The following is a 27,272-nucleotide window of genomic DNA, read 5'->3' as shown; positions in this document are numbered from 1 at the left end:
ACGGGGCCCCATAATGTGCTGGAACACTGCAACGCTGGGAGCAAGGATGTGCAGAGCGGATGGAACCGCAGGGCATGAACCACAACTGCAGAGCGGATGGACCTGCAGGGCATGAACCACAACTGCAGAGCGGATGGACCTGCAGGGCATGAACCACAACTGCAGAGCGGATGGACCTGCAGGGCATGAACCACAACCGCAGAGCAAATGGACCTGCAGGGCATGAACCACAACCGCAGAGCGGATGGACCTGCAGGGCATGAACCACAACCGCAGAGCGGATGGACCTGCAGGGCATGAACCACAACCGCAGAGCGGATGGACCTGCAGGGCATGAACCACAACCGCAGAGCGGATGGACCTGCAGGGCATGAACCACAACTGCAGAGCGGATGGACCTGCAGGGCATGAACCACAACCGCAGAGCGGATGGACCTGCAGGGCATGAACCACAACTGCAGAGCGGATGGACCTGCAGGGCATGAACCACAACCGCAGAGCGGATGGACCTGCAGGGCATGAACCACAACCGCAGAGCGGATGGACCTGCAGGGCGTGAACCACAACTGCAGAGCGGATGGACCTGTAGGGCATGAACCACAACTGCAGAGCGGATGGACCTGCAGGGCGTGAACCACAACTGCAGAGCGGATGGACCTGTAGGGCGTGAACCACAACTGCAGAGCGGATGGACCTGTAGGGCGTGAACCACAACTGCAGAGCGGATGGACCTGCAGGGCGTGAACCACAACCGCAGAGCGGATGGACCTGCAGGGCATGAACCACAACTGCAGAGCGGATGGACCTGCAGGGCATGAACCACAACTGCAGAGCGGATGGACCTGCAGGGCATGAACCACAACCGCAGAGCGGATGGACCTGCAGGGCATGAACCACAACTGCAGAGCGGATGGACCTGCAGGGCATGAACCACAACTGCAGGGCGGATGGACCTGCAGGGCATGAACCACAACTGCAGAGCGGATGGACCTGCAGGGCATGAACCACAACTGCAGAGCGGATGGACCTGCAGGGCATGAACCACAACTGCAGAGCGGATGGACCTGCAGGGCATGAACCACAACCGCAGAGCGGATGGACCTGCAGGGCATGAACCACAACTGCAGAGCGGATGGACCTGCAGGGCATGAACCACAACCGCAGAGCGGATGGACCTGCAGGGCATGAACCACAACTGCAGAGCGGATGGACCTGCAGGGCATGAACCACAACCGCAGAGCGGATGGACCTGCAGGGCATGAACCACAACTGCAGAGCGGATGGACCTGCAGGGCATGAACCACAACCCCCAAGACACACAGAAGACAAACTTGGATTCTTTTTTTATTGCAAAAGAAACAAAAAAGGGGAGCGAGACGACTCCCACAGAGAAAAATATTATCCCGGCTCTTTTTATACAATCTAGTCCCCGGTCGGCTGGGAGCAGCGGGCGCACACATCAGCCTCTGTATAGAATTATATATATTTCTGTATATATGCACAAGTGGCTGCCCAGTGTGTGAGGAACTAAGACACGGACGAGTGCACCTCTGCATCTACCTTCTCTAGAGAGGGGCACAAAAGGGAAAAGCAACAAACCAAAAGTCTTAAGTTAAAAAATAAAAAAAAAATATAATATTAACTCTTACTATTTGTCAAGAAGCAGCCGGCCCTCTCCTAGTCACACGCTCCACCCCAAGCACCCACAGAAACCAACCTTACTCACAACTGTAATGCTTAACAGGGAGTCAAATGTTACTAAATAAAAGGCTGGCGGTCAAAACCAGATGGGAACAACAGAAAAACCTGAGCTACCCGCTCCCTCCTCAGTGGCGCCTCCGTAACCTGCCTGGCGGAGAGCCATCCTACACCGAGGAGGCAAAAAAAAGTGGGGAGAAAAAAACAACAGAGTTTTCCTCTGTGATAATGGAGATCCAGTCCTGGAGTGACCGACACCACCAAGGCTTCCAAAGCTGTGTAATACCCGTTTCAGATAGAGCCCACTTCCTTGCACCGAGTGATCGCCCCACCACAGGCGTATGAGGGCGGGATCTTACATCGCCAATTATTGCTCCTTGTTCGAGTCAGGATGCGAGGGAGCTGGAGAGACCCAAGGAGGAGGTGGTGATTGACAGTGTGCATCCTCCTGCACCGTGGCCTTCCCTGCAGCGCTCCTCCGGCACCCCCCTACTTCTAGCTGATCCTCTGGATAAGCTTGTCATCTGACAGACAGTACAAGGTGCTCACAGATAGGTCCGAGATGAACCCCTCGCAGGCTCCCCGCGTCACTTGTTTGCAGCCCCGAAGATCGATAAGGGTCAGGTTGGATGCTCGTCGCAAGTACAGCAAGGACTCGTCAGTGACTCCTTTACAACCTGAAAAGGGGAAAGAGAGGAATTAATACAAGAGGCATCATTCTAAATAACCGGCACTGTGGCAGGTGGGCTCCAACACCAGCTCTTGGGACCCCTCTTACAGCCGGTACCAAAACCCACCATGGCACAGCGCACAACGTTCCTCACAGAACAGACTCCATATATCCACAGACGCAGGATACACTTTGTATACAGACTTTTCAGAAGCACAAAACTGCAGGAAAGCCCGTGGCGGTGCGTTCACATTGACAGATTTGCTGCAGATTTTCCATAGTGGAAAAATCCACAGCATTTTGGAACAAGTTTGACGCGGATCCACGGCCGACTACAGCTAAAGGTGGGAAACTCTGCTGTGGAAACACGTCACAATGTGCCATGTGTGAACACTCCCATAGAGTTGTGCTCTACTCAGCAGGCCTCCTACTACACATGACCTACATTTGGGGCAGGCTGACTGTTGGGGCTACAGACATCCCGACAGTGTTCACACCTTTGATACAAATAAAACGTGACTTAAAAAAAACGCACACATTATACCGCCATATACATGGCATGTCTGAAATGGACACCTGGTACACTGTAAAATTACCACCCAGCATGCTCAAGAGCGCCCTCATGCAACTCTTCATCCAAGTGTAACGTGCTGCACAAAGAGCATAACAAGTTGTATCTGTGGCTAAAGTCTGTCCTAAGTGGATCCAGAAGCCGTCCGCCGAGGAAAAGTGTGCGAGTCTGAATACCAACCATAAATGTGCCCTGCAGGGGGCAGGAAACATCCCGCATACGGCGCGCTCTCCTCGGTACACGTTAGCATGGTAACTACTATTTAAGGGGATGTCCACGTGTGCTTGCAGACCATCCCCAGCGAGTTGCAGACCATGGTATTCCAAGAAATCTTATCTGCACGCTGCGGACAAAAGCCGGTGCCGTAAGCCGACCCACAGTGTCCATTTATGATGCTGATGTTCACGGCGCACTTCAGGCCTCTTTCACACGGGCGGCAGAGATATCGCCGTGAGAACATCGCAGCTGTGTTCCCGCGGTCACACAACTTTGCAGGAATCTTTTGGAAGAATTTTTTTGGGGAGGGGAAGGAGAGGGGAGCTTGAAATATAAACCCTTCTCCGAAAACAAGCCCTAGCCGCATTTAAAAAACCCCCAAAGTAATAGATTAGCTAGAAGGCAGCAATAGTAGGGTGCGGGCAGCAATAGTAGGGTGCGGGCAGCAATAGTAGGGTGCGGGCAGCAATAGTAGGGTGCGGGCAGCAATAGTAGGGTGCGGGCAGCAATAGTAGGGTGCGGGCAGCAATAGTAGGGTGCGGGCAGCAATAGTAGGGTGCGGGCAGCAATAGTAGGGTGCGGGCAGCAATAGTAGGGTGCGGGCAGCAATAGTAGGGTGCGGGCAGCAATAGTAGGGTGCGGGCAGCAATAGTAGGGTGCGGGCAGCAATAGTAGGGTGCGGGCAGCAATAGTTTGGGTGCGGACAGCCTCGACCACGGTCAGGTTAGGCAGGTAACATGCATCAGCCACATTCAGGAATCAGATCCAGAAGGGATCCCTCGTTAAATCCAGCCAATGAAAGCGTGGCAGCATCTCAGGGGCAGTTTTTCAGAGAAGATCTTTTAATCCTCCCAGGCAATACAGGACAATGTATCCACTTGTAGTCTTTTTCAAATATACCATATAGAACACAAAAATGGTTTTTTTGCGGTAAAAAACATTTTCTGGGGTTTTTCCACTCACACAGCGCCCTCTTCAGGACACTGTAGAGGCTGCAGTAAGATGCGATTTCTTTTCTTTTTAGAACAATGTAACAGTAAATTTGTCCAAAACGGACCGCTGCCAAAAAAGGTGCAAATGACGTCAGAATTCTGGTGCAGCACAGTAATAAGTAAGTCCTGTGGTTTTGTGGAACTTTTCCTCACTCTACATGATTTTTTGGGCGAGTAGTTCCATTTCCCAAAAAGCAGCTTGCAGCAGGTTTGGCATTTTTTTTTTTCAGGTATTAGACCTCTTTATGGGAGAAGAAGAAGAAAAACACTCCTACAGAATGACGGTAATTGAAGGCTTTTTTCTTTAAATCATGCCACAAAAGGAAGCCTGTATGTGCCCGCCACCACACATCCCTTCATAAGGGGAACCAGCTGAAGGGGTGAAGCGTCTGCTTCCTGTTGTCACTTCCAGCCCCTCCCCCGCACCGAGCAGGTAGTAACGGCAGGACGTACACGTCAGACATGGTGATGGCCAACGTGTAGCGACCCAACAGACCCCCGAGCCGTGCTCTGATCATTCAGGCTATGATTGCCCTACTGTTGGGGATCCTTTTCTCCATCCACACAACCCCTATTGGACAAACCTGCGGCAGATTTAGTTCCATCTCTGCTAACACCCTATTATACACCGCCGACGGTAAGACCTCCTAAAGCGATGTGGATGGAAACAGAAGGTCGAAGGGGTTTTCCAGTGAAATACTATTGATGACTTATACACTACATGGGAGGTCGGCACAGAGACGTCCGCTCCAAATACACAGAGGTCCGAGCGGAAGCCTCTGCACCAACCTCCTTCTCGTGGCCAGCGCTTGTAACTGCAGGCACAGCTTCCATTGAAATCAATGAGAGCTGTACAGCAGTTACAAGCACCGGCGCACCGGCTGATATTACTGCTGGGGCGGGCGAGGGGGTTACTATTACTGCTGGGGCGGGCGAGGGGGTTACTATTACTGCTGGGGCGGCGGGCGAGGGGGTTACTATTACTGCTGGGGCGGCGGGCGAGGGGGTTACTATTACTGCTGGGGCGGCGGGCGAGGGGGTTACTATTACTGCTGGGGCGGCAGGCGAGGGGGTTACTATTACTGCTGGGGCGGCAGGCGAGGGGGTTACTATTACTGCTGGGGCGGCAGGCGAGGGGGTTACTATTACTGCTGGGGCGGCAGGCGAGGGGGTTACTATTACTGCTGGGGCGGCAGGCGAGGGGGTTACTATTACTGCTGGGGCGGCAGGCGAGGGGGTTACTATTACTGCTGGGGCGGCAGGCGAGGGGGTTACTATTACTGCTGGGGCGGCGGGCGAGGGGGTTACTATTACTGCTGGGGCGGCGGGCGAGGGGGTTACTATTACTGCTGGGGCGGCGGGCGAGGGGGTTACTATTACTGCTGGGGCGGCGGGCGAGGGGGTTACTATTACTGCTGGGGCGGCGGGCGAGGGGGTTACTATTACTGCTGGGGAGGCGGGCGAGGGGGTGACTATTACTGCTGGGGCGGCGGGCGAGGGGGTTACTATTACTGCTGGGGCGGCGGGCGACGGGGTTACTATTACTGCTGGGGCGGCGGGCGACGGGGTTACTATTACTGCTGGGGCAGGCGAGGGGGTTACTATTACTGCTGGGGCAGGCGAGGGGGTTACTATTACTGCTGGGGCGGTTGAGGGTTACTATTACTGCTGGGGCGGTTGAGGGTTACTATTACTGCTGGGGCGGTTGAGGGTTACTATTACTGCTGGGGCGGTTGAGGGTTACTATTACTGCTGGGGCGGTTGAGGGTTACTATTACTGCTGGGGCGGTTGAGGGTTACTATTACTGCTGGGGCGGGTGAGGGGGTTACTATTACTGCTGGGGCGGGTGAGGGGGTTACTATTACTGCTGGGGCGGGTGAGAGGGTTACTATTACTGCTGGGGCGGGTGAGAGGGTTACTATTACTGCTGGGGCGAGTGAGAGGGTTACTATTACTGCTGGGGCGAGTGAGAGGGTTACTATTACTGCTGGGGCGAGTGAGAGGGTTACTATTACTGCTGGGGCGAGTGAGAGGGTTACTATTACTGCTGGGGCGAGTGAGAGGGTTACTATTACTGCTGGGGCGAGTGAGAGGGTTACTATTACTGCTGGGGCGAGTGAGAGGGTTACTATTACTGCTGGGGCGAGTGAGAGGGTTTCTATTACTGCTGGGGCGAGTGAGAGGGTTACTATTACTGCTGGGGCGAGTGAGAGGGTTACTATTACTGCTGGGGCGAGTGAGAGGGTTACTATTACTGCTGGGGCGAGTGAGAGGGTTACTATTACTGCTGGGGCGAGTGAGAGGGTTACTATTACTGCTGGGGCGAGTGAGAGGGTTACTATTACTGCTGGGGCGAGTGAGAGGGTTACTATTACTGCTGGGGCGAGTGAGAGGGTTACTATTACTGCTGGGGCGGTGTGCAGGCCAACCGTCGCCCAGAATCACTCCCTTGATGAATCTTTAGTGCATCTAATCAATTTCTGCGGAAAATGAAGACTGAGGCCAACCGTTACAAGGCGGAGTTACCCCTCAATAATTACTACGGTGGTCTGTCGGCGGCTCTACAACAACGAGACGGCACACTGCAGGGAGCATCTCAGAAGCGTCTATGCAGAAGAATAAAAGCTCTGATTCTTTACTGGTATCCCAGAACCAGGAGGGCTTCAGTAGGTGTATAAATGTCCCACTGAGATTGGCCGTGACAAAAACTGGAGTCCCATTTACCTGCCAAATGGATATGCGTAAGAGAACCCCGTGTAGACGATCCTACAGCTGTAAGTAGGTTGACCGACTGATCCATCATCAACGGGCAGTGGCTGAGGTCGAGCTTGGACAGGAGAGGACAATGCCGTATGATGAGTCGAAGCGTGATATCGGAGATGTCCAGGCCAGAGAGGCGCAGGTCTGTCAAGAAGCGGAGCTTGCTGCGAGAGTCGTACCCTGCAGAAAGCAAGAAATCATTTTCAGAACCGGTCATTAGTGGCAGGAGGAGAGGTCCCACACGGCAGTTACCTGGCTTCTCAGTGGGGGGCGTAAGCAGGTCTCTTATCTGTGAGTCTTTGATTCCAACACCCCATCGTAAATCCAGAGTTCTCAGGAGCGGACAGCTGGAGCAGCTGAGGGCCGAGACCGCGGACCACGAGCAGCCGGCAAGGATAAGTTCTTTCAAACCTGGAGAGAAGAGGTTATATGTGATTGCACATCAAAGACAAGCCAACCATATTCAGCATACAGCACCCCTCCTTCCCAGGGAGCTTCACTCTTACCCCATTTGGGCCTGGTCCACCTGGATCAAAAGGGACCGATGGAATAAACAATCCTAGTATATGTCCAATCATTTGTACAGATGCCCCCCGCCCCCCTCACTTCCCCAAACCGTCCCATCAGGCGGTAAAAGTAAACTCAAAATTTTTATTAAAAACGTGGTGCGTGTTTTTGGGAAGTTTGTAAGCTCCCCGATGCATTTTATAGACAAGATATTCCATAAAGTGTTAGCCTGCAGGTATCGGCGGGGTCCTCTGGCCTCCTGGTGGCGCACATAATGAATGGAGAGCCGAGGCGCTATGCATTCACTGCAATGAGCGTGAGCTCTGCGGTTCCCCCAACTCACAAAGGGCATGAAGAGGCGCTGCGCAGGTCAGGGGGCTCCTGTCCTCCGGCATCTATCAGACATCTTGTGGATGTGCCGGAAGCATCCACGCTGGGATTACCCCTCTATAAGCAGGACTCACCCGGCAGCCTGTTCACCAGCCACGTCAGCTGCTTCTTAGACACATTAGTCCAGCTGAGGTCCAGCTGTGCCGGCTGCCTTTTAATGATACCGCTAAGTGCCTGCGGCATCAGAGATTTGCAGCGACTCATATCAATCCTGGACCAAAGTCGTTTATCACAACCCCTGCAAACACATCAAAAGCTTTCATTAGTACATTGGATTTAACTGCAGAAACACCATTGTCATTAGCTCCGCCTGGTTGTCCAACACTGGGGTCCAGGGCACCAACACCCCAGCCACACGCTTCCTGGCAGTCTCTAGAGATGAGCGGATTAGCAGGGAAGGCCAATGTGCTGCAGACTATGGGCATCAGCACTTCACACACAACTGACGATCCTCAAGACTCTTCAAAGTCAATGGAAAATTCAAAGATTTTTTTTGCATGAAATTAGAAATTTCCCAAAGGGCCAAAGCAGCTCGTTTGGGGTCCAGCACCCCTCAGTCTGCTAACTACAACACTTGTAAGGGGCATCGGAGAGCCACAGTCATCCGTTACCACAAGCATCTGTGTAACGTGCCGTTTTGTGTATCCAGTCTGGTGAACACATGACCAACACCCACTGGTGTCCCATCCACAGTCCGCTGGCCCTCGCGGCTCGGGGTGTACGCTAGAGGGGGCCGTCCTTGCACGTGGATGTGTAAGCGGCTCGGGGCGTACGCTAGAAGTTATATCACTGGAGGGGGTCGTCCTTACACTTGGATGTATACGCGGCTCGGGGCATACACTAGCAGTTATATCACTGGAGGGGGCCGTCCTTGCACTTGGATGTATACGCGGCTCGGGGCATACACTAGCAGTTATACCACTGCAGGGGGCCGTCCTTACACTTGGATGTATATGCGGCTCGGGGCGTACACTAGCAGTTATATTGCTGGAGGGGGCCGTCCTTACACTTGGATGTATATGCGGCTCGGGGCGTACACTAGCAGTTATATTGCTGGAGGGGGCCGTCCTTACACTTGGATGTATATGCGGCTCGGGGCGTACACTAGCAGTTATATCACTGGAGGGGGCCGTCCTTACACTTGGATGTGTACACTGCTCGGGGCATACACTAGCAGTTATATCACTGGAGGGGGCCGTCCTTACACTTGGATGTGTACACGGCTCGGGGCGTACACTAGCAGTTATATCACTGGAGGGGGCCGTCCTTACATTTGGATGTGTACGCGGTTCGGGGCGTACACTAGCAGTTATATTGCTGGAAGGGGCCGTCCTTGCACTTGGATGTGTACGCGGCTCGGGGCGTACACTAGCAGTTATATCACTGGAGGGGGCCGTCCTTACACTTGGATGTGTACGCGGTTCGGGGCGTACACTAGCAGTTATATTGCTGGAGGGGGCCGTCCTTACACTTGGATGTGTACGCGGCTCGGGGCGTACACTAGCAGTTATATCACTGGAGGGGGCCGCCCTTACACTTGGATGTGTACACGGCTCGGGGCGTACACTAGCAGTTATATCACTGGAGGGGGCTGTCCTTACACTTGGATGTGTACGCGACTCGGGGCGTACACTAGGAGTTATATCACTGGAGGGGGCTGTCCTTACACTTGGATGTGTACGTGGTTTGGGGCGTAGACAAGCAGTTATATTGCTGGAGGGGGCCGTCCTTACACTTGGATGTATACGCGGTTCGGGGCATACACTAGCAGTTATATTGCTGGAGGGGGCTGTCCTTACACTTGGATGTGTACGCGGCTCGGGGCGTACACTAGCAGTTATATCACTGGAGGGGGCCGTCCTTACACTTGGATGTATACGCGGTTCGGGGCGTACACTAGCAGTTATATCACTGGAGGGGGCCGTCCTTGCACTTGGATGTGTAAGCGGCTCGGGGCATACACTAGCAGTTATATCACTGGAGGGGGCCGTCCTTGCACTTGGATGTGTAAGCGGCTCGGGGCGTACACTAGCAGTTATATCACTAGAGGGGGCCGTCCTTGCACTTGGATGTGTACGTGGTTCGGGGCGTACACTAGCAGTTATATCACTGGAGGGGGCCGTCCTTACACTTGGATGTGTAAGCGGTTCGGGGCGTACACTAGCAGTTATATCACTGGAGGGGGCCGTCCTTGCACTTGGATGTGTACGTGGTTCGGGGCGTACACTAGCAGTTATATCGCTGGAGGGGGCCGTCCTTACACTTGGATGTGTACGCGGTTCGGGGCGTACACTAGCAGTTATATCACTGGAGGGGGCCGTCCTTGCACTTGGATGTGTACGCAGCTCGGGGCGTACACTAGCAGTTATATCACTGGAGGGGGCCGTCCTTGCACTTGGATGTGTAAGCGGCTCGGGGCGTACACTAGCAGTTATATCACTGTAGGGGGCCGTCCTTGCACTTGGATGTGTACGCGGCTCGGGGCGTACACTAGCAGTTATATCACTAGAGGGGGCCGTCCTTAGACTTGGATGTATACGCGGCTCGGGGCGTACACTAGCAGTTATATCACTGGAGGGGGCCGTCCTTACACTTGGATGTATACGCGGCTCGGGGCGTACACTAGCAGTTATATTGCTGGAGGAACAGCATCCCGCGATTTCATAGCAGTGTTGGTTATGTCTGATTATAGCTGCTGCAGCCAGGGGTCCGCTGGATCTTACAGCCAACACCCGAAGCCACTGGAGCGGGCACGGCTCCTGCTCTGTACTAACAACCCGATCAGACCTTACTTAGGAGGCGGGCACTAAGCACAAGGCTGTTAGCCCCTCCCAAGTGCCTATACCCAGCCCCCTTGCAGGCATGAAAACAGTGAAACATTAAACAGCATGTGACCAAGGAGCCGCAGGACAGCGCGCCAAAGCCCGGAGTCCAAAACTTAAGAGACGCACTACTTTATTCCAGACAGCTTCACAATATGGGCAACGCGTTCTCCGCCTGAACGGCGGCTTCATCAGGCCAATTGTTTTTCATTAAACAGCATGTGGGACACCCAGAACAAACCCTCCAATAGTACTGGAAAGTCATAAGCACCCAAGTGGGCAGCTACTGCCCCGCAATGAGCATGGTGAGAGACAGAGTCATTGGGAACACAGCTGAAGACCGTGGGATGTTCTAGAACAGTCCCTGGGGGTGGGAAAATTAAGTATGAAATGATGTGGTTCGTTATACAGCCATCTGCCAAACGCACCGACCGAGTGAGGCGTCAGCAGCTGGAAATGTGTCGAGAGGCCCGTGTGACGGTCTTGCAGATCTGAAGAGCAGAAGCACCGCTGCGTGCCGCCCCCAACGGGCACCACAGCTTGAACAAATGCACAGTAACGTGGAAAGGGGGTTCCCTGCTCTTTGCATGGCATGCTTCTACCATGGCTGACCAGATCCAATGTAAAAGGACAACTTTGAAAGCCTCAAGGCCCCCCCTTGGACCACCCAGAATCATGAAAAGGGAGTCAGAGTGCCTGGGGAGTGGTCACGCTAGGCCTCAGACCACGGATTGGATTAATACAAACATGTCCCTGCAAGGTATTCCTCCCATCTCTACCTCCTCCTGCCGAGAGTGGGAGCTGGAAATGGGGTGCAATCAGATGCTGCAGGGTGCTCGGAAGAAAAAAAAGGATGAGGACCCTTGCTGCGGGATTGTGTATTTTGGCCAAAATATTAACCAATAGCTCATACTTCTCAGTACATATTAGTAACATGCGGCTTTAATACTGGGGGAGCCTGGGGTGCCAGTAAGGTTCACCTGTGAGGTGCAGGGTGGTCCGCTGGCCTGAAATATGGTGTGACTGATAGGTTGTAAGCCTACATGGTGCACTACACATACTATGTGGCCCGTGCCATGTCTATGTACTAGTACTAAGCAGTGGTGAATCGCAGTCTGAAATTAGCTTTTGCCAGGCAGCACTATTGAAACCTGCCTCTTTGTAGTGTGTGAGTATGCCTAAATCCCTGGCAAGTGATCTCCTTCATCCGGCGGAGTGCCCAAATTTAAGTAAACGTGGTCAAATAATGAGTTGAAGTCATTTTGTGGGTCCACATTGCAGTCGCAGAAGCCCCCGATTACACACCATTAGATCCCAAGAACCTGCTACCCAATCTGTGCCATACACGGGACGCATTATAGTCTACACCCCTCCTAGCCGAGCACTGGGAACACTGACAATTAGGGATAAAGTCTGCAAAGAGGAACATTGCTTAAAAAATAGCAGAAAAAAATATAGAATGGCCAAAAATCGTGTTATTCCTCATGGACACATCAGCCCTTCAGCTTATCAGGTCGGCTTTAGTCTCCCAATAATTGTCTCTGGGAAGTCATAATTTTATAATTTCAGATCTGGTCATAAGGAGGGGATTTAGTGGTCTGCACCCGATAAAAACCATTGAACCCCTGGCAGGTCAGGGAAAGGACATTGCAGTTGGGGATGACCTGAGCTCGTTTTAATGGCTGTAGCTCCGGGTCTATCGGGGCCTCCGACGTTCTTTTGGTGTCATTTTAAATCTAAGATTCTTGGCTTGCAGAACCAAAACTACAGCTGTTTGAAGTTGGGTCAGGAATACTTCACTTTTCAGTCATGAAGTGCAGAGGAGAGAGGGTGAGGGACTAGCTGGCAGCAGAGATCTCCCCCGGTACCAGGCGAGGGGTGACATGAATCAGCTCTCTAATTGTGTACATATGGGGGTCTAAGGGGCCATTTACAGCAAACGATTATCTTTTGAACGAGCCAACGAGGTCAGAGATGGCCCTTGTGGCCCGTTCTATACAGGTAGGTACATCGTTGGCTTGTTGAAAGAAGAAATCAATTCAGTCATTTTCATTCACTGTATAACTAACTGAGAACGACTGAATGAGCGCCGCTTAAACGGAATAAGTGAACTACAAGTCGTCATGCAAAATGACGGGCGATTTCGTGCTTTCCGAAGGGCTAAACACCGCACATGGACGCGCTATTCTTGTCTGAAAATTGGACAACAGGATGGTTTGTATCAGTCCGAGAAAAGAAAAAACAACCCGTGTGCTACCCCCCCCCCCCCCCCCCCGGCACAGGAACGGGTCCGGTTCCATCTGATTTACGAACAGATTTTTCACTCCAAAAATCGGTCGCAAGAATAGCCCATGTGCGTACCCCAAGGCGCAGGAGTGCTGCGTCAATTATATTTACACAAGTCAAATTCAAAATATAGAATACAAATATTTTTACATTTTCTGGGAGGTTTTCCCAATTTTCACATGACTGTCGGGGGGTTAAGACGTCATATGATGTCAATCAGAATTTAGAACTGTGTTACCAAAATGTATCAGGTTTGAGCTAATGATGCCAATTATGTGCCCCATCACAGCACCCCAGTGAAGCTGGTCTGGTGAATTATTTCCGGCCAGCTCAGGCTAACCATGCATCACCCTGCAGCCAACCACTAGATGTGTAGTCCCCCCCACCGCTGCTCCTATGTACGGACCATGATTAGACAATCCCTTTAAGAAGGGTGCTTTATTCTGACCCCACACTTGGGAAGGAGGCATATGCTCGGTTTTTTGAACCACTAAATCTCACTAAAGACAAAATTTGCTATGTGGAAATAAGAGCCTTGGGCGACTCCACATGCGGGAGGCTGCATCTGATTCCAGGCGGCGGCCCCGCGTACCTTCTTTTTCTGTGGTTAGAAACGCTATCTTTTCTCCTTAGGGAGAGCACCTAGACGGTGAGTGAGGAGACTGAAATGGTCATGCACGCTCCTCTGGGTAATATGCAAATAAGGGAGATGGATTAAAGCCTCCCAAGTGCCACCTATTGGAAGGCAGCATTCCTTCAAGCCAAAGTTAGACTCTTTATACAAGCCTTGTGCAAAGTGAATACTCAAAACTGTCCCTCCAACTGCCGTTTGAGTGAATTTTGAGCGATCATCTTGCCGTGTAACTGCACGCAACGATTATTGCTCAAAAGTCGCTCAAAAGACATCTTTCGAGCAATCATCGTTGTCTAAATTAGGCATTACATGGAGCGTCCACATGTGTAACACTCACCACTTGTACCACGCCCGGCACACCCTCATACAAATACACAGCTCTCTCCGCGTCAGGTACTGGAAGACTGACAGCCACACGTCCTTCTGCATGGACAGGTCATCTCTTAGCTGCCCTGGCAACAGTCCATTCTCTGCTTCATCGTCATCGTCATCCTCATCATCGTCATCGTCGTCCTCTTCATCATCATCGTCGTCATCATCATCATCATCCTCTTCCTCCTCCTCATATCGTGGCTGAGGAGGAAGCGGGCGAATAGGGTGCCGGGGATTTGGTGTAATGGCTTGCAGTTTGGGTACAATAGAAGAGGAACTGAGCTCTTTTGGGGGTCGTTGAAGGGTAACAGTGAGGTAGGAGCCCCGATGCCAGCCACGATCAGCCTCTGACTGTTCTCGCCCGCTGGGGTGGTTTTCTTTTTCCCGAGTCAGCTGTCGCCTTTTGGCTCGGTCTTCCCTGTGGACGTGGATTGCTTGTGGTGTGTTTGCTGGCGGCGTTGGGGGACCGGAGGATGGAGAAGGAGGCAGGAGGAGAAGCGGTGGAGATGGGGGGCTCTGCCCCAGAGGCGGCCGTAGGACTTTGGCTGATAAGTGAGGGTCCAGATCACAGTTATCCACAGCTTTTCGTTTCTGAGTAAAAGCAGGGAGAATAAAGGTTATTTACAACGTACACCAATCATGACAAGCCCAGTCTGTACCCGGTGTCACATGACCTTGTCCAAAATAATTAGTTTTGGCCAATTCAGTCAGAAAAAATTAGATTGAGTTTTTAAGATTGGGTACAGTTTTTACAAAAACGATGGAAAACAGATGTAAATAAGAAGTGAAACCGTGTTCCATCTACACAACTTTTGAGCTCTTCTATTTTCAAGCAGGAGACATGTACGGAGAGCGGCGTTGACAGCGGGAGGCGGGGCTCACACTGTTTACTGTGGACAGGGGGGAGGAGACTACTGCAGCCAATTACCTTACAGGCATGACTAGGAGGCAGGGAGAAATGGCTCATCTATTTGCACACGAAAAGAAGAATCTTTTAGGCTGGGTTCACGCAGGGCAGATTTGCCGCCTGAATTTCGCCGCTGCAAATCCGCCTGCGGCCTCTAATCCCAGGATTAGCCAGCCATGTGGACGAGATGTCTCAGAAACCTCATCCACACGGGACAGCAAGTCAGTCACGGCCAAGGCGGATTTGCCGGCCGCAGCATGTCCATTCTTTTTTTTCCGTTGCGGCTGCGCTCTCTTCTATGGGAGGGCCGGCCACATTGCAAAAGCATGCTGCCAAGCCGCTCCAAAACACGCAGCTAAGCGCTGCGGGTTTTGAAGCAGCGATTTCCAGGCGGAAATCTCGCGTTTTTTTCACTGCGGCCAAATCGGGAGACCTCTGCCGAGAGCACGCCCTGAGAGAATCCAGCCTTAAAGCGCCAGTCTGTTATATTTTCACAGTAACAGTCTGTTCCCCATACAGTAAAAGAACAAGTAGTTGTGAACTCACCTCTCCCCGCTGTGTCCTGCGCCACCGCTCTGGGTCTCCCCTCTGACATCATGTTTGCAGGCTACCCCATCCTGTTTATGGGACGTCACAGACACTCAGCAAGCTCTGTAATTGGCTGCACCACCGGTGACGTCCCGTAAACCAGGTGGGACAGAAGGCTGCAAACCAACCGAGCAGCGGCGCAGGACAGTGGGGAGGGGAGAGTATATTTTACTGTGCGGGGAACAGACTTACTGTAAAAATATAACTTGGACCGCCCCTTTAAATATTTTAGACCATTTTTAGCGCAAAAAAAAATAATACAAAATAGAATCAAAGAAGAACTCTACATTAGTAAGACCTCCAAAGACTAAGAAACCTTCAGACGGGGCAGGTCTAACAACTCCAGAAAACGGGGGAAGAGCTCTAAGAATAACAGCATTCACTATCTACGGGCAACAAAGCAGATTTCATAAATCTGCCACAAGATATTTCTAATTTAGAGATTAACGTAAAAACCATCAAGTTCTCCTTTCTCCATTTTATATTGCTGAATGTGATGCACCAATGTCCACCGCTACATACGGCCAGCACCGTTCCATCAGAGGCCTACGGACATCTGTAGTAATAGGTGTGGGATTATAGACCCATCGGATGACATCTGCTGAGCCTTAGGCCAGGCAATTTTAAGACTTTTCCCAATATATTTAATAGAAAATGACTCAAGCTGCTGCCCACTTCCTATTTAAAGGCTGCTGCTAGGGAATATCCTGATTGGGCCAGTGAGCAGAGTTCTTCCCCGTGTGTTTGCAGCCTTCTACAACTTCAGGACACAGTTCAGGAGAGAAGAGTGTTTTATTAGAAATGTCTTTTACTCCCACAATCCCTTCCGTTCCCTCTGGCCTGGATCGAGCCTTCACAAGAAGCTCTGTTCATCTGCACTTGAGAGTGGGGCTAGAGAGGCAAGATCATAATGCAAACTGAATATGTGTACCTATATACAGACAATGGCATCAAATGGGTTGCTGTATGTAAAGGGAAGGTGGCACATTTTTTATTCAATAATCAAATAAATAGTTTGAGGGAGCCAATAAGTCAACAGCTCAGTAAATTCACCCTGCGCCCTCTCCCAGATGGTGACCGACACATCCCCGGCCCTGGTGGCCGCCCACCTTCAAGGATAACAGGGTATACTGGATGTTGCTGTTGGGATCCTTCTCTGTGTAGTACCCCACTTGCACCCCTGGTTTTGAGATGAGATTTGGGTTGTCGGTCACACCTCTGCACTCCTAACGTGCAGGGATTACAATCAGTAGCACATTGCAGCAGCCAGTGAACTAACTGGTGTTTGTTGCCGCTCGCAGGAACATTTGGCCGTCAGATCTCACTGATGGCTTCAAACATTAATTTAGTCATAGATTTAAAGTCACAGAGGAGCTCCGTGCAGGGAAAAGCTCTGTTGGTGCCAGTTCCCGTACATTAGGTGGCCCAGCATAGAGGTGCGACTGATAACACGGGATCTTCTAGCGCCTGTAGTATGCTGAATACCGTGCATGCTATATAGAATATGCAGTTAGCGGATATAACTCCAGCATAGCAGATATGAGAGTATGGACAGTAAATGATCCTTAATACTGTGTGGGGCAAAGGGCTCATTCACACGGGCATATTGTCACCGCCTATTACGCACGCATATATCCCGAGTGCAACACACGGTGAATGGAGGCAATGAAAGTCAATGGACTTTTCTTCCATTCACACCTGCGTGTGGGCACAGCGTATCCATATGCAGGAGAAATAAATCGCTGCATGCGTTCTTACACGGTGTATGTCTGTGATGGCGTCATTCGTGGGCATGCACAGAGCCAATCACAGCCCGCATGCGGTCTCTGCCGGCAGAGCGTATGGCCTGTAATGCGTACAACGCTGCGGGAGACTCGTAGCGCTGCACACATACACCCGTGTGAGCGAGCCCCAACACTGAGACGCTATGGATTTTTATAATCCCCTGCTGCGTCCTGCGGCCCTGTGATGTACATCCAGGGGCGTAGTTATATGGGGGGCCGGGGTAGCAATTGCTCTCCATCAAATAAGACACCAGTATTATAAGCAGCACATGATAGGTAGGGGGCGCTGTTCCAGATGTTGTCTCAGCGCCCTTCTCGCTATGTCTCCTTGTCCATCATCTGTTAGGAACAAATTAGAATCATTCTTAAAAAATGGCCATTTGTTACTGAATTAGAATTTGGTACAGGAGCAAAAAAAGTGTGACAATTGGTGGCAGCTGTAACCCTGCCGTCAGCCGTAGGGGGCGTCACACAGAACCTTCCCTACAGTAGTTTCTGATGCAGATTTGTGAACCAAAGCCAGAAAGGAATCCGGCAGGAAGAATAAAGGTGCTTTCGTTACAGTCCCCATTCCTCTGGATTCCACTTCCAGTTCAACTCAAAAAAACGGCATCAAGAACTACGGTGTGTCCCAAAAATCGGGGTGCGAGCCCACTGCAATAGCGGTCATCCGAGGTTAGCATGCTAGCAGAGCGCCATAGAAGAGGGTCCTTGCTGCACGGGATATCCCCGCATTACACATGATAACTGCTTGACGTGTCGCCTTCTCAGGATCTTGGTTGACCCCGTAGTAGGAAGAACGACACAACTAGACACTTCATGGACTTACATTGTGCAGCAAGACTTTTTCCTGATCTGGGCTGACCTGAAAAATAAAAACAAGAAGTCGGCATAAACAAGAAGTCCTGGATGGAAAAACCGCAGAGCGTTACAGGCGACTGATCTGAAAAAGCTTACTTCTTAACGGCGGCTAAACAGAAAGCAAAGAGTGTTGACAAAGCGACGAAACTCCAGCGGCAAGTGTTCTAGCATAGCCAAGAATACAGAAGCAATGACCCGATTGCTACGGGCTAACTACCGGCAGCAAGCACAACACGCCTGACAGCCTGACCGCTGGACTACTCTGTTATCAGCCAATTTAAGCAGGAGAATATTTGACAGCAGCGCCCTTCAATGGGATTAATGGACAGGAAGTCTGATGTGGAAAGGAACAAACACCCCAAATCACATCTCCACGGCTTGTAAGGATGTAACGGGTTGCATACACCATTCTAGGTTAGGGTTAGTGACCCTCCAAGATCCAACCAAGCACTCAGGACTGAAACCCCTTGTAAAAGGTGCAGCTAACAGATTAAAGCGTGTTTAGTAAGTAGAGGTCGGTCCGCTCACCGTGTGCTTCCTCCGTTCGTTACATTTGGGGCATTCCCAGTAGTTGGGAAGCTCGTCACTCAGCAAGCCTTCACCGTCCATCTGCGATACAGGATACAAAAGGTTAAAGCGCAGGGTTCCTGGCCTCTTACTGCTATGTTAATAAAATGACTTAATTCCCAATTCCCCTAAGTATTTGGATTGGACCTACAATGAGGAGGTCGTCCCATCTGCAGTGACACCCCACCATTGCTGGGGAATTGTGGGCAGTCCTCTGCTATACGCCTGCGGTAGGGTGGCAGATGAGTGGCGCACATGGAGAGCGCCGCCAGAAGCGGGCAGCCAAGCCACTCTCGCCAGTAATATCATGCGTGCCATTAGGGGCGCCTGAACTCTGCAGTTGGTGCCGCAAGATGGACAAGACAAATGTGGTTTTCCCAAGGCTGCTGCTCTTACTGCCCGATCTGGGTAAGAGGAGAGCCTTTATTTCTGAAGCTCCTACAGATTAATGCCGATCTGTCGGCTTCATATGCCCAACTGACCTCCAGAAGACTAGTAGCAAAAACAGTGCAGCTGCCCCTCAACCCGCTGCCCTTACAGGACGCAGAATAGTCCGGGCACAGCTCCGCTAACAGGTGGGACTTCCCTCTAACGCCTTAAGGATCAGCCAGTCACGGCTTGGACCTCTAGATGCTACCATTTGATGTACCCCCTGAATGTACTGCGATACGCAGACTATGGCAGCCGCGTTGGGTTTGATGGCCCTGACTGTGCAGTCAGTGATGGGGCTGCTGGTCTTCCGCCGGCCACGCTGCTGAGTGAGGGTTGGATATTTCGCAGGACGAGTTGTATTTAATGTACTACATTAATTATTGCGCCACTGGGGTTGGTTTATATGGAGTCCACCGAGCAGTAATAGCGACACTATCAGTTAAGGCCCCCTGCACATGGCCGGGCGTGAACTGCAGGATCCGTGATAGTGTCCCGTGCGGACGATCCACCGCATTCCACACCAATTCAGACCGACGGGGCATCCGCATGTCCGCTCACACGAGACGACAGCGACTGCAATCTCTCGCTCACAGAGGTAAAATCGCAGCATGCTCCATGTTTGTGGGCTCCGTTGAAGCCAATGGAAGCTACCCGACTCGTGTCATCGCCTGCACACGACAAGACATGACAAGCATGCGGGGTCACCGGCGTGGGGTCCGGCGTCCGACCTGTTCGCTGCAGGTCACCGGCGTGGGGTCCGGCGTCCGACCTGTTCGCTGCAGGTCACCGGCGTGGGGTCCGGCGTGCGACCTGTTCGCTGCAGGTCACCGGCGTGGGGTCCGGCGTGCGACCTGTTCGCTGCAGGTCACCGGCGTGGGGACCGGCGTCCGACCTGTTGGCTGCAGGTCACCGGCGTGGGGTCCGGCGTCCGACCTGTTGGCTGCAGGTCACCGGCGTGGGGTCCGGCGTGCGACCTGTTGGCTGCAGGTCACCGGCGTGGGGTCCGGCGTCCGACCTGTTGGCTGCAGGTCACCGGCGTGGGGTCCGGCGTCCGACCTGTTGGCTGCAGGTCACCGGCGTGGGGTCCGGCGTCCGACCTGTTGGCTGCAGGTCACCGGCGTGGGGTCCGGCGTCCGACCTGTTGGCTGCAGGTCACCGGCGTGGGGTCCGGCGTCCGACCTGTTGGCTGCAGGTCACCGGCGTGGGGTCCGGCGTCCGACCTGTTGGCTGCAGGTCACCGGCGTGGGGTCCGGCGTGCGACCTGTTCGCTGCAGCCGGCCTTGTTCTGCCGCTTAGTAAGATTATCGCAGAAGCAAATTTAGGTCTAATTTTTTATTTTTTTTTTAAAACGTAAAAAAACCCACTAACAATTTTCCCCCCATTCTGAGAAGGAGCCCATCCCCCAGCGGCGCGGACGGCCCGGAGGCTGGACTGGTGGCATTTTGGGGACATCTATAACAGTTTGATCTTTTTTTTAATTGACGTTTTATGCGAGATAATGAGGCGCTCCAAACACATGAACTCCTGGCAGCGCGCCATTCTTTTTCTCTCGTACAGCATTTAGCACGCAGGGTTAATAACGGGATCTCTTACGACGCGGCAGAACCAATTACGTGATTTTTTTTAATGGTGTAGTTGAGTGGCCGTTCTTTGAACATGAAGTATTTTTACATGTGATGTTTCATCCCACCTGAACAGGCCATCATTTCTACATCTCTCAGTCTACGGTAGTTTTGGGATGTTAACCCATTAGGCGCCTCCTTAACGGCTCCCCCAGGCTGGTTCCACATCACGTTTCATGAAGCAGGTTCTATTACATGTCTCACAAACAGAACGCAGCCAATAGTGGCGGCACTGAATGTATCACTCCGCTGCTTGTGGCTGGGGATTGGCCACCAGTCCTCTCCTCCGGGCACCAGAGGCAGTCACATGATGGGTTGTCTGCCAACCACAAACAGCGAAGTGATACAACGTCGCCGCATTCACATTGCGAGACTGTAGGTCTCCATCCTCCATGAAGAAAACAGATTGCGGAATGGAAACCAGGATGCAATCTGGACGGCGCCGTAGGGTAGAACATGTGAGAGCGAGCACCGCACTGTCCAGTGTAACAGCCTGACAGTGATGGAAACCACAGGCGTCCCCGTCTCACATATTCTTCCTTACTGCGTCGTCGGGGTTCAGTCGGATGGGCAGAAAACAGAATGGAATCAGGGAAAACTTGATGTGAAATGAGCCTCTGATAACATCTGCAGAGCAGACAGATTAATGGCTTTACTGAGAGATCAGGTTACAGAGGCCCATAGAAGTCTACGGAGATGGGAGGGGGAAGCAGAAACCAGAAAGTAGCTTCTATGTTGTACCCCATTCACAGCAAGAAAAGCAGACCCTTCTCCCGTCTCTCTGCAGCACATGCTGAGCAGTATGAAGGACAGTAAACAGCAGTAAGGAACAGTCTAGCTGTGAATCCAGCACTGGAGAGAGAATAAAACGCTTACTAGAGCGCGCAGCTTTATCTGCATCAGCCACCACCTTGTATTTCTTCCTCTCCCCTCTCCATAGGATCAGCTGGTAACCTGATCTCTCAGTGAACCTGAAAATCTCTCTGCTCTATGGAGTTAATCCGTGAATTGTGAGTGTGTGAACACTTGTGTTGCTCGTCTTTACTTCTACTACATTGTTTATTGCCGCTGTACACAAAAATATTGGTGCAGAACCTCATGGGGTAATTAGTGCTCGCACATGGTCGTGTCTTCTACTGTAGCACAGCAACGATAGAAGAAACTGTGAGCAGCCAAGGACAAGTCTGAAGGTGACAACTGCCTACAAGGCTGATGGACCCCAATGTTTACATCTACCTCCATTCACCTAATATTTCAGCGCTGCCCCCCATCCCACCATCCTGGGTGTCACTATATCCTACTTCTCCCTCAGTGAGGACCTTTGGCTACTCACCTCCAGGCAACCAGGATGGACGATCTCATTGCACATCGAGCATTCCATGAGCTTCTTTTCAAAGTCCTGGGAATCATTGGTCTGATCCACCTCTCCACATATGGCACAGGTGACAGAGTGGGGCAGTCTGGGCTGGAGGACAGAGGTGGTCTCGTCAGTGACCTCATCATTACAACACCTGGGGGGCTCGTAGGAGCTCACCATATCATGAATAACGCTAAGCTTCTTGGCAACATTATCTTAAGTGACTAAAGTGGGGGGGAACATAAATACACAGAACGTGGGGGCAACAAGCTAGATGGGTGCATAAAGCAATCTGTACACGTGCCAGACCCCTGTAATACTCACCGCAAGGCACTGCCTTTGCATACATGACTGCTTCATCCTGCCTGGCCCTCCAAACTTCTTCATGTCCTTGCAGTAGTGGCAAGTCCCGCACTCCGTCTGGAGGCATGCTTGGCATTTCCGACACCTTACTCGTCGCCTCCTTGCGCCAGAGGCAGCAGCTGATTGCCCAGAGATGTTGGCCACTGGACGAGGGGCTGAAGCGGTGTGACGGGCTGCGGGCCGCATGATGTGAGGATTGGTGAACTGGATCTTGGGCCGGAGGTGAACTTTATACTAAATATAGGGGGGTGGGGTTAAAAGAAAAAAAAATGAATAAATAAAAATTATGAGGGAACTTACAAAGAATCAAGAATTCTGTCATGTCAATTCTCTACAGTAAAGGATGTAGCGGAGCAGATTGTCATTTCACGGGGTTTCTTCAACTAAATGGAAAGAAATCTCTTGTATTACCTGCAGTCCTATGGAAAACCACAGATAACAGTCCCATGTCGGCATGGGCTCTGGTCAATGACAAGACTAGTTCAACTACATCCGTATAACTAGGGGGATCGGACAGCCCCTTCATCTGCCATGACACAACACAGTTCATGACTCCGTGGGTGGAAGTAACTTCAAGCACAGGATGGAGAAGTGGTCGGCGACTAATTTATGGCGTCCTACAGGCCTCCACCATGATCCAAAGGGAACTGGCCAAAATATAATGGAGTTGTGGCAAATCAAATAAGCCCGGTAAAACAAAAAACACTAATATGCTTAAAGTCACCCGGAGCGACACGTCTACATACAAGTACTCAGTGCAGGAGAGGAGGACAGGCGCCCCCTACATCATGTATTACTGCATTAATCCTAAACACGAAGGGGACAGCGCTGGCATAGTGCCACCTCCGGCCGTGTAGGGAACTGCAATTAGAAGCACTTCAGGAAAAATATGACAAGTGGGCGCAGCGTTACAGCGGCACTAACCCCTCCGCTCAAGCCTGGTGCCAGTCCCAGAGGTCAAACGCCAAGAGATGGTATACTGATGGCATCTCTTAACCCTATGTCACCACCTTACGGCCGCAATATTGCCACAAGAAAAACCCCAGAGGTATCGCAGCCGTGCTCTGTGCGATATCGCTGACTATTCTTGTGGGGCGAGATGGGGATGGTAGGGGGGCTTAAAATATAAGCTGTACCCCAAAAATAAGCCCCAGCTGCATAAAAAAAAAAGAAACACCCACCAAACAATACATCACCTAACAGACGCTGTCCGCTCCACTTCTCCTCCCAAAACTTCAGCACACTTGTTTGTAGTTGTCATCAAGTGCTTCCTGGTCAGGGTTTCAAAAACCCCGCCTCCAGGTAGCGCTGGCAGCGATTGGTTTTCCCAGCACTGTGGCAATTGGTTTTTCGAGCGCTGAGGCTCAGCCAATCAGAGCCAGCGCTTCCTGGAGGTGGGGTTTTTGAAACCCCTGACCAGGAAGGGCTGGCAGAAGACTACAGACAAGTGCCATGGGACTTCCGGAGAAGAAGTGCAGTGGAGCGGACAGCGCCTGTTCGGAAATGTATTGGTTTTTTTGCCTGCAGACAGGGCTTATTTTAGGGACAAACAGTAGGACTCCCTACTGTAAAAGTTGCATTGCACCACACGAAAACCACAAAGGAGGAGTCCATGGTGAAACACAAGCTACAAAACATCGCAAATCGTGGCTGTATAGAGCACGCCGTGATTATTTTTTCTCGCAGTGTAGCAGCCTGCAAAACATCGTTAATCTGAAGGAATCTCTCAGCGCGCCGGGTTTGTAGGTTTCCCATAAAACCATCTAGAGCAACCTTCCTTAGAACTCCACATGGAGACATTCTTCAGTTATACCAGTGCCTAACTGTGTGCTACACCAATTGGGAATGTAACCCAGACGGCCCCACCGCGCGCCCCTGCCCAGACCCCCCCCTCACCCCACCGCGCGCCCCTGCCCAGACCCCCCCCTCACCCCACCGCGCGCCCCTGCCCAGACCCCCCCCCTCACCCCACCGCGCGCCCCTGCCCAGACCCCCCACCCCCCACCCCACCGCGCGCCCCTGCCCAGACCCCCCCCCCCCACCCCACCGCGCGCCCCTGCCCAGACCCCCCACCCCACCGCGCGCCCCTGCCCAGACCCCCCCACAGCGCGTCCCTGCCCAGACCCCCCCACCGCGCGCCCCTGCCCAGACCCCCCCACCGCGCGCCCCCTGCCCAGACCACCCCACCGCGCGCCCCCTGCCCAGACCACCCCACCGCGCGCCCCCTGCCCAGACCACCCCACCGCGCGCCCCCTGCCCAGACCACCCCACCGCGCGCCCCCTGCCCAGACCACCCCACCGCGCGCCCCCTGCCCAGACCACCCCACCGCGCGCCCCCTGCCCAGACCACCCCACCGCGCGCCCCCTGCCCAGACCACCCCACCGCGCGCCCCCTGCCCAGACCACCCCACCGCGCGCCCCCTGCCCAGACCACCCCACCGCGCGCCCCCTGCCCAGACCACCCCACCGCGCGCCCCCTGCCCAGACCACCCCACCGCGCGCCCCCTGCCCAGACCACCCCACCGCGCGCCCCTGAGCAAAATCATCCATTTTTTAATCAACATTTGGGTAAAATTTAACAGAGACCGTGTCATTTCAGCCAACCGCTGACACATAGCTATCGCCAGGAAAGCAGCTGGATACATTTGTACATTTTAGTCGGATAGTCAGATAAAGGATCATTCTTTCATAAGACTCCTCCTGGAAAGATCCTTTGCCCGTTGCCGGGTGCCAATGAATATACATGACCAGTTTGAATGGCTGATGGCCATTATGGAGTAAAAAAAGATAAATGGCCGTGTCTGCAAAATAATCGCTCAACAGAGTCGTTCAGGATTGTTCAGCCGTCCACCCACTTCTATCTAATGTTTATAGCCACATTACTAGTTCCCAAGCAGCGCTGATGGCAGGAACGCCCATTTGGCTATGAGAACGAGAACACTAAACTGACAATATATTCAGACATTTCTAGGAGGAACAACAGAGGAACAGCACGGTGACACTCCAGAACTGTTCCTTACATGGTCATTAAAGCGATGTCAGGAGAGCGGATAGATCCTCCTTGCCTGGCAGTGCCCCGCGGCAGCAATGCAGGACTTCTCACACCTCATAATGCCTGCATTGAGGACAGACCGGGTAGTTGGTGCGTTGGCACAATTATCACCACTGCAGCTGGGACTGCGTTACACAATAAGTAATATTAAGTGTTTGCGGACGGGCGATGGGTTACTAGCTGCCGCCTCATCTACATAACAGCACACCTGTGCCAGCTAGCGCTACATGCATGGAGACGGCCATGTCCATACGGCACAATGCTAGTAAAGGAGGCCTCACACAACCCCGCTCACATGGAGGGGTTTCTCCACTATGGGTTTTGGGGCGAGCAACAGATTTCCAAAAGTTGTAACTGAACTTACAATTTCAATTGACTACTAAAAGCTTAATGAGTGCAGCCCAGCGGGGCGGGCCTCAGGGAACACTAAAACTGGGGATGGTCCCACAAGAAGAGAATCGCAACGCAACGTCTATTATCTCCTATGGGGAACAATTGGTATGGATAGGTGAAGAAAAAAGCAAGAAGAGGGAACTTGCTGGGGTTATGCTACATATATAGTATAAGGAAGACCGAGCAGTCAGGAATAGGAAGGGGATATTGAGATAAATAGAAAGTGCAAACCAATGTCAGACCCTTCAAACAAGTCTTTATAACAATGCTACCCCTCCAGAGCCGCACCACACGCCTCTCACCAGCAAAGCCAGGAACCTACTGCACCCAGATGAGGGGCAAAAATCCCCAAACTGCTGTCTGCGTGGGTCCTGGCTTTGTTTTCCGTTCCCAATCATTGCCCTACAGACCTGTATAAAGGGTCAGACATTGATTTGAAGGAATGCTGCCATCCAATAGGTGGCGCTGCAGAGGTATTGTTCTAACTTCCTTATTTGCATATATTTCCAAGAGGAGCATGGATGCCTTAAAAGTCTCTGGCACACCTGATGGTGTATACGTTCCACTGATGCTCTTATAGCCCATGAGTGATAAATGTCACTGTCTGCTCACGACTATGTTCAATGGATGCCATTATAACCTATGGATGGGTGACGAATACCACCATTAGGCATCATTCCGTCCCGGGAGCTTTTTACAGTGCATGCATTAAATGGAAAAAACTAAAATCACCTAGATGTGAGGGCCATACGTGTTGACCAAGTCCTCCTGCATCCTCCCCTGTCCGACGCCGGGGAGGCGTCCTCCCAGGAAGCATGGCCAGAGCAGATATAGGGGTTTCTGGCCGCTCTGCTGCGTGCACGTGGCCGTCACACCAATATTTGGGTTTAAACAAAAACAACTCCATGACCCAACCAGCGTACCGCCGTACGTGTGCACCGGGCAGGAGCTGGTCCGACACAAACCAGACCCGTCAACCAGACCTGGCACGCTACGTTCGGACGGCGCCATGCAATCTTTTTAGCTCATCACCTATTTCATAACAAATGTTGCTAGAGATTGTGACTCAATGTCTTTCTGATGGCTCATGCACATGGCGATAACACCCCGCCACTTCATACAGTGCCGTAATTGGGCCGCCTGACAGGTACAGCAGACCTCGAACGTCATATCATTTCATATGAAGGCTTTTTTCTGTTACACTCGTTGTCAAAAACCCTCCTGCACCCCCAGAAGTAGTTATCGTTTTGCTGTAAAGCCCAGCATGCACGTCCATCTCAGACAGATCTGTAATGATGAGAGCTGTGGTGATTAGATGGACGGTCTTGTCACCTAAAACCCTAAAAGTGGTTCCCCCCTTGGCCTATAAAAGGCTATCTTCCGCTTGTAGAGCTTGTTGGCCACTAGACCCCTCTACGACGCAGAGA

General features: G+C 52.2%; 1 protein-coding gene across 3 annotated transcripts in view; it reads right to left on the bottom strand.

Annotated features, from left to right (window-relative positions):
* Positions 1-1,331: 1,331 nt before the first annotated feature.
* The window catches only part of KDM2A (lysine demethylase 2A), a 111,452-nt gene continuing 85,511 nt past the window's right edge, over positions 1,332-27,272 (bottom strand). The window contains exons 14-22 of one of the 3 annotated variants that reach the window (XM_066587326.1): positions 22,362-22,634; positions 22,014-22,145; positions 18,588-18,668; positions 18,028-18,063; positions 13,885-14,510; positions 7,880-8,043; positions 7,161-7,319; positions 6,873-7,088; positions 1,332-2,375 (exon numbers count right to left, since the gene is read on the bottom strand). In XM_066587326.1, the coding sequence (XP_066443423.1) occupies positions 2,194-2,375; positions 6,873-7,088; positions 7,161-7,319; positions 7,880-8,043; positions 13,885-14,510; positions 18,028-18,063; positions 18,588-18,668; positions 22,014-22,145; positions 22,362-22,634 (1,869 nt within the window). In that variant the 3' untranslated portion in view covers positions 1,332-2,193. Of the gene's footprint in view, positions 2,376-6,872; positions 7,320-7,879; positions 8,044-13,884; positions 14,511-18,027; positions 18,064-18,587; positions 18,669-22,013; positions 22,146-22,361; positions 22,635-27,272 lie in introns of all 3 variants that reach the window. The other 2 variants (XM_066587325.1, XM_066587327.1) reach the window with 2 other exon arrangements.

Source organism: Eleutherodactylus coqui, chromosome 13, assembly GCF_035609145.1.
Source record: "Eleutherodactylus coqui strain aEleCoq1 chromosome 13, aEleCoq1.hap1, whole genome shotgun sequence".
NCBI lineage: Eukaryota > Metazoa > Chordata > Amphibia > Anura > Eleutherodactylidae > Eleutherodactylus > Eleutherodactylus coqui.
The sequence above is the reverse complement of the archived record's forward strand: the minus strand, read 5'-3'. Positions and strand labels throughout refer to the sequence as shown.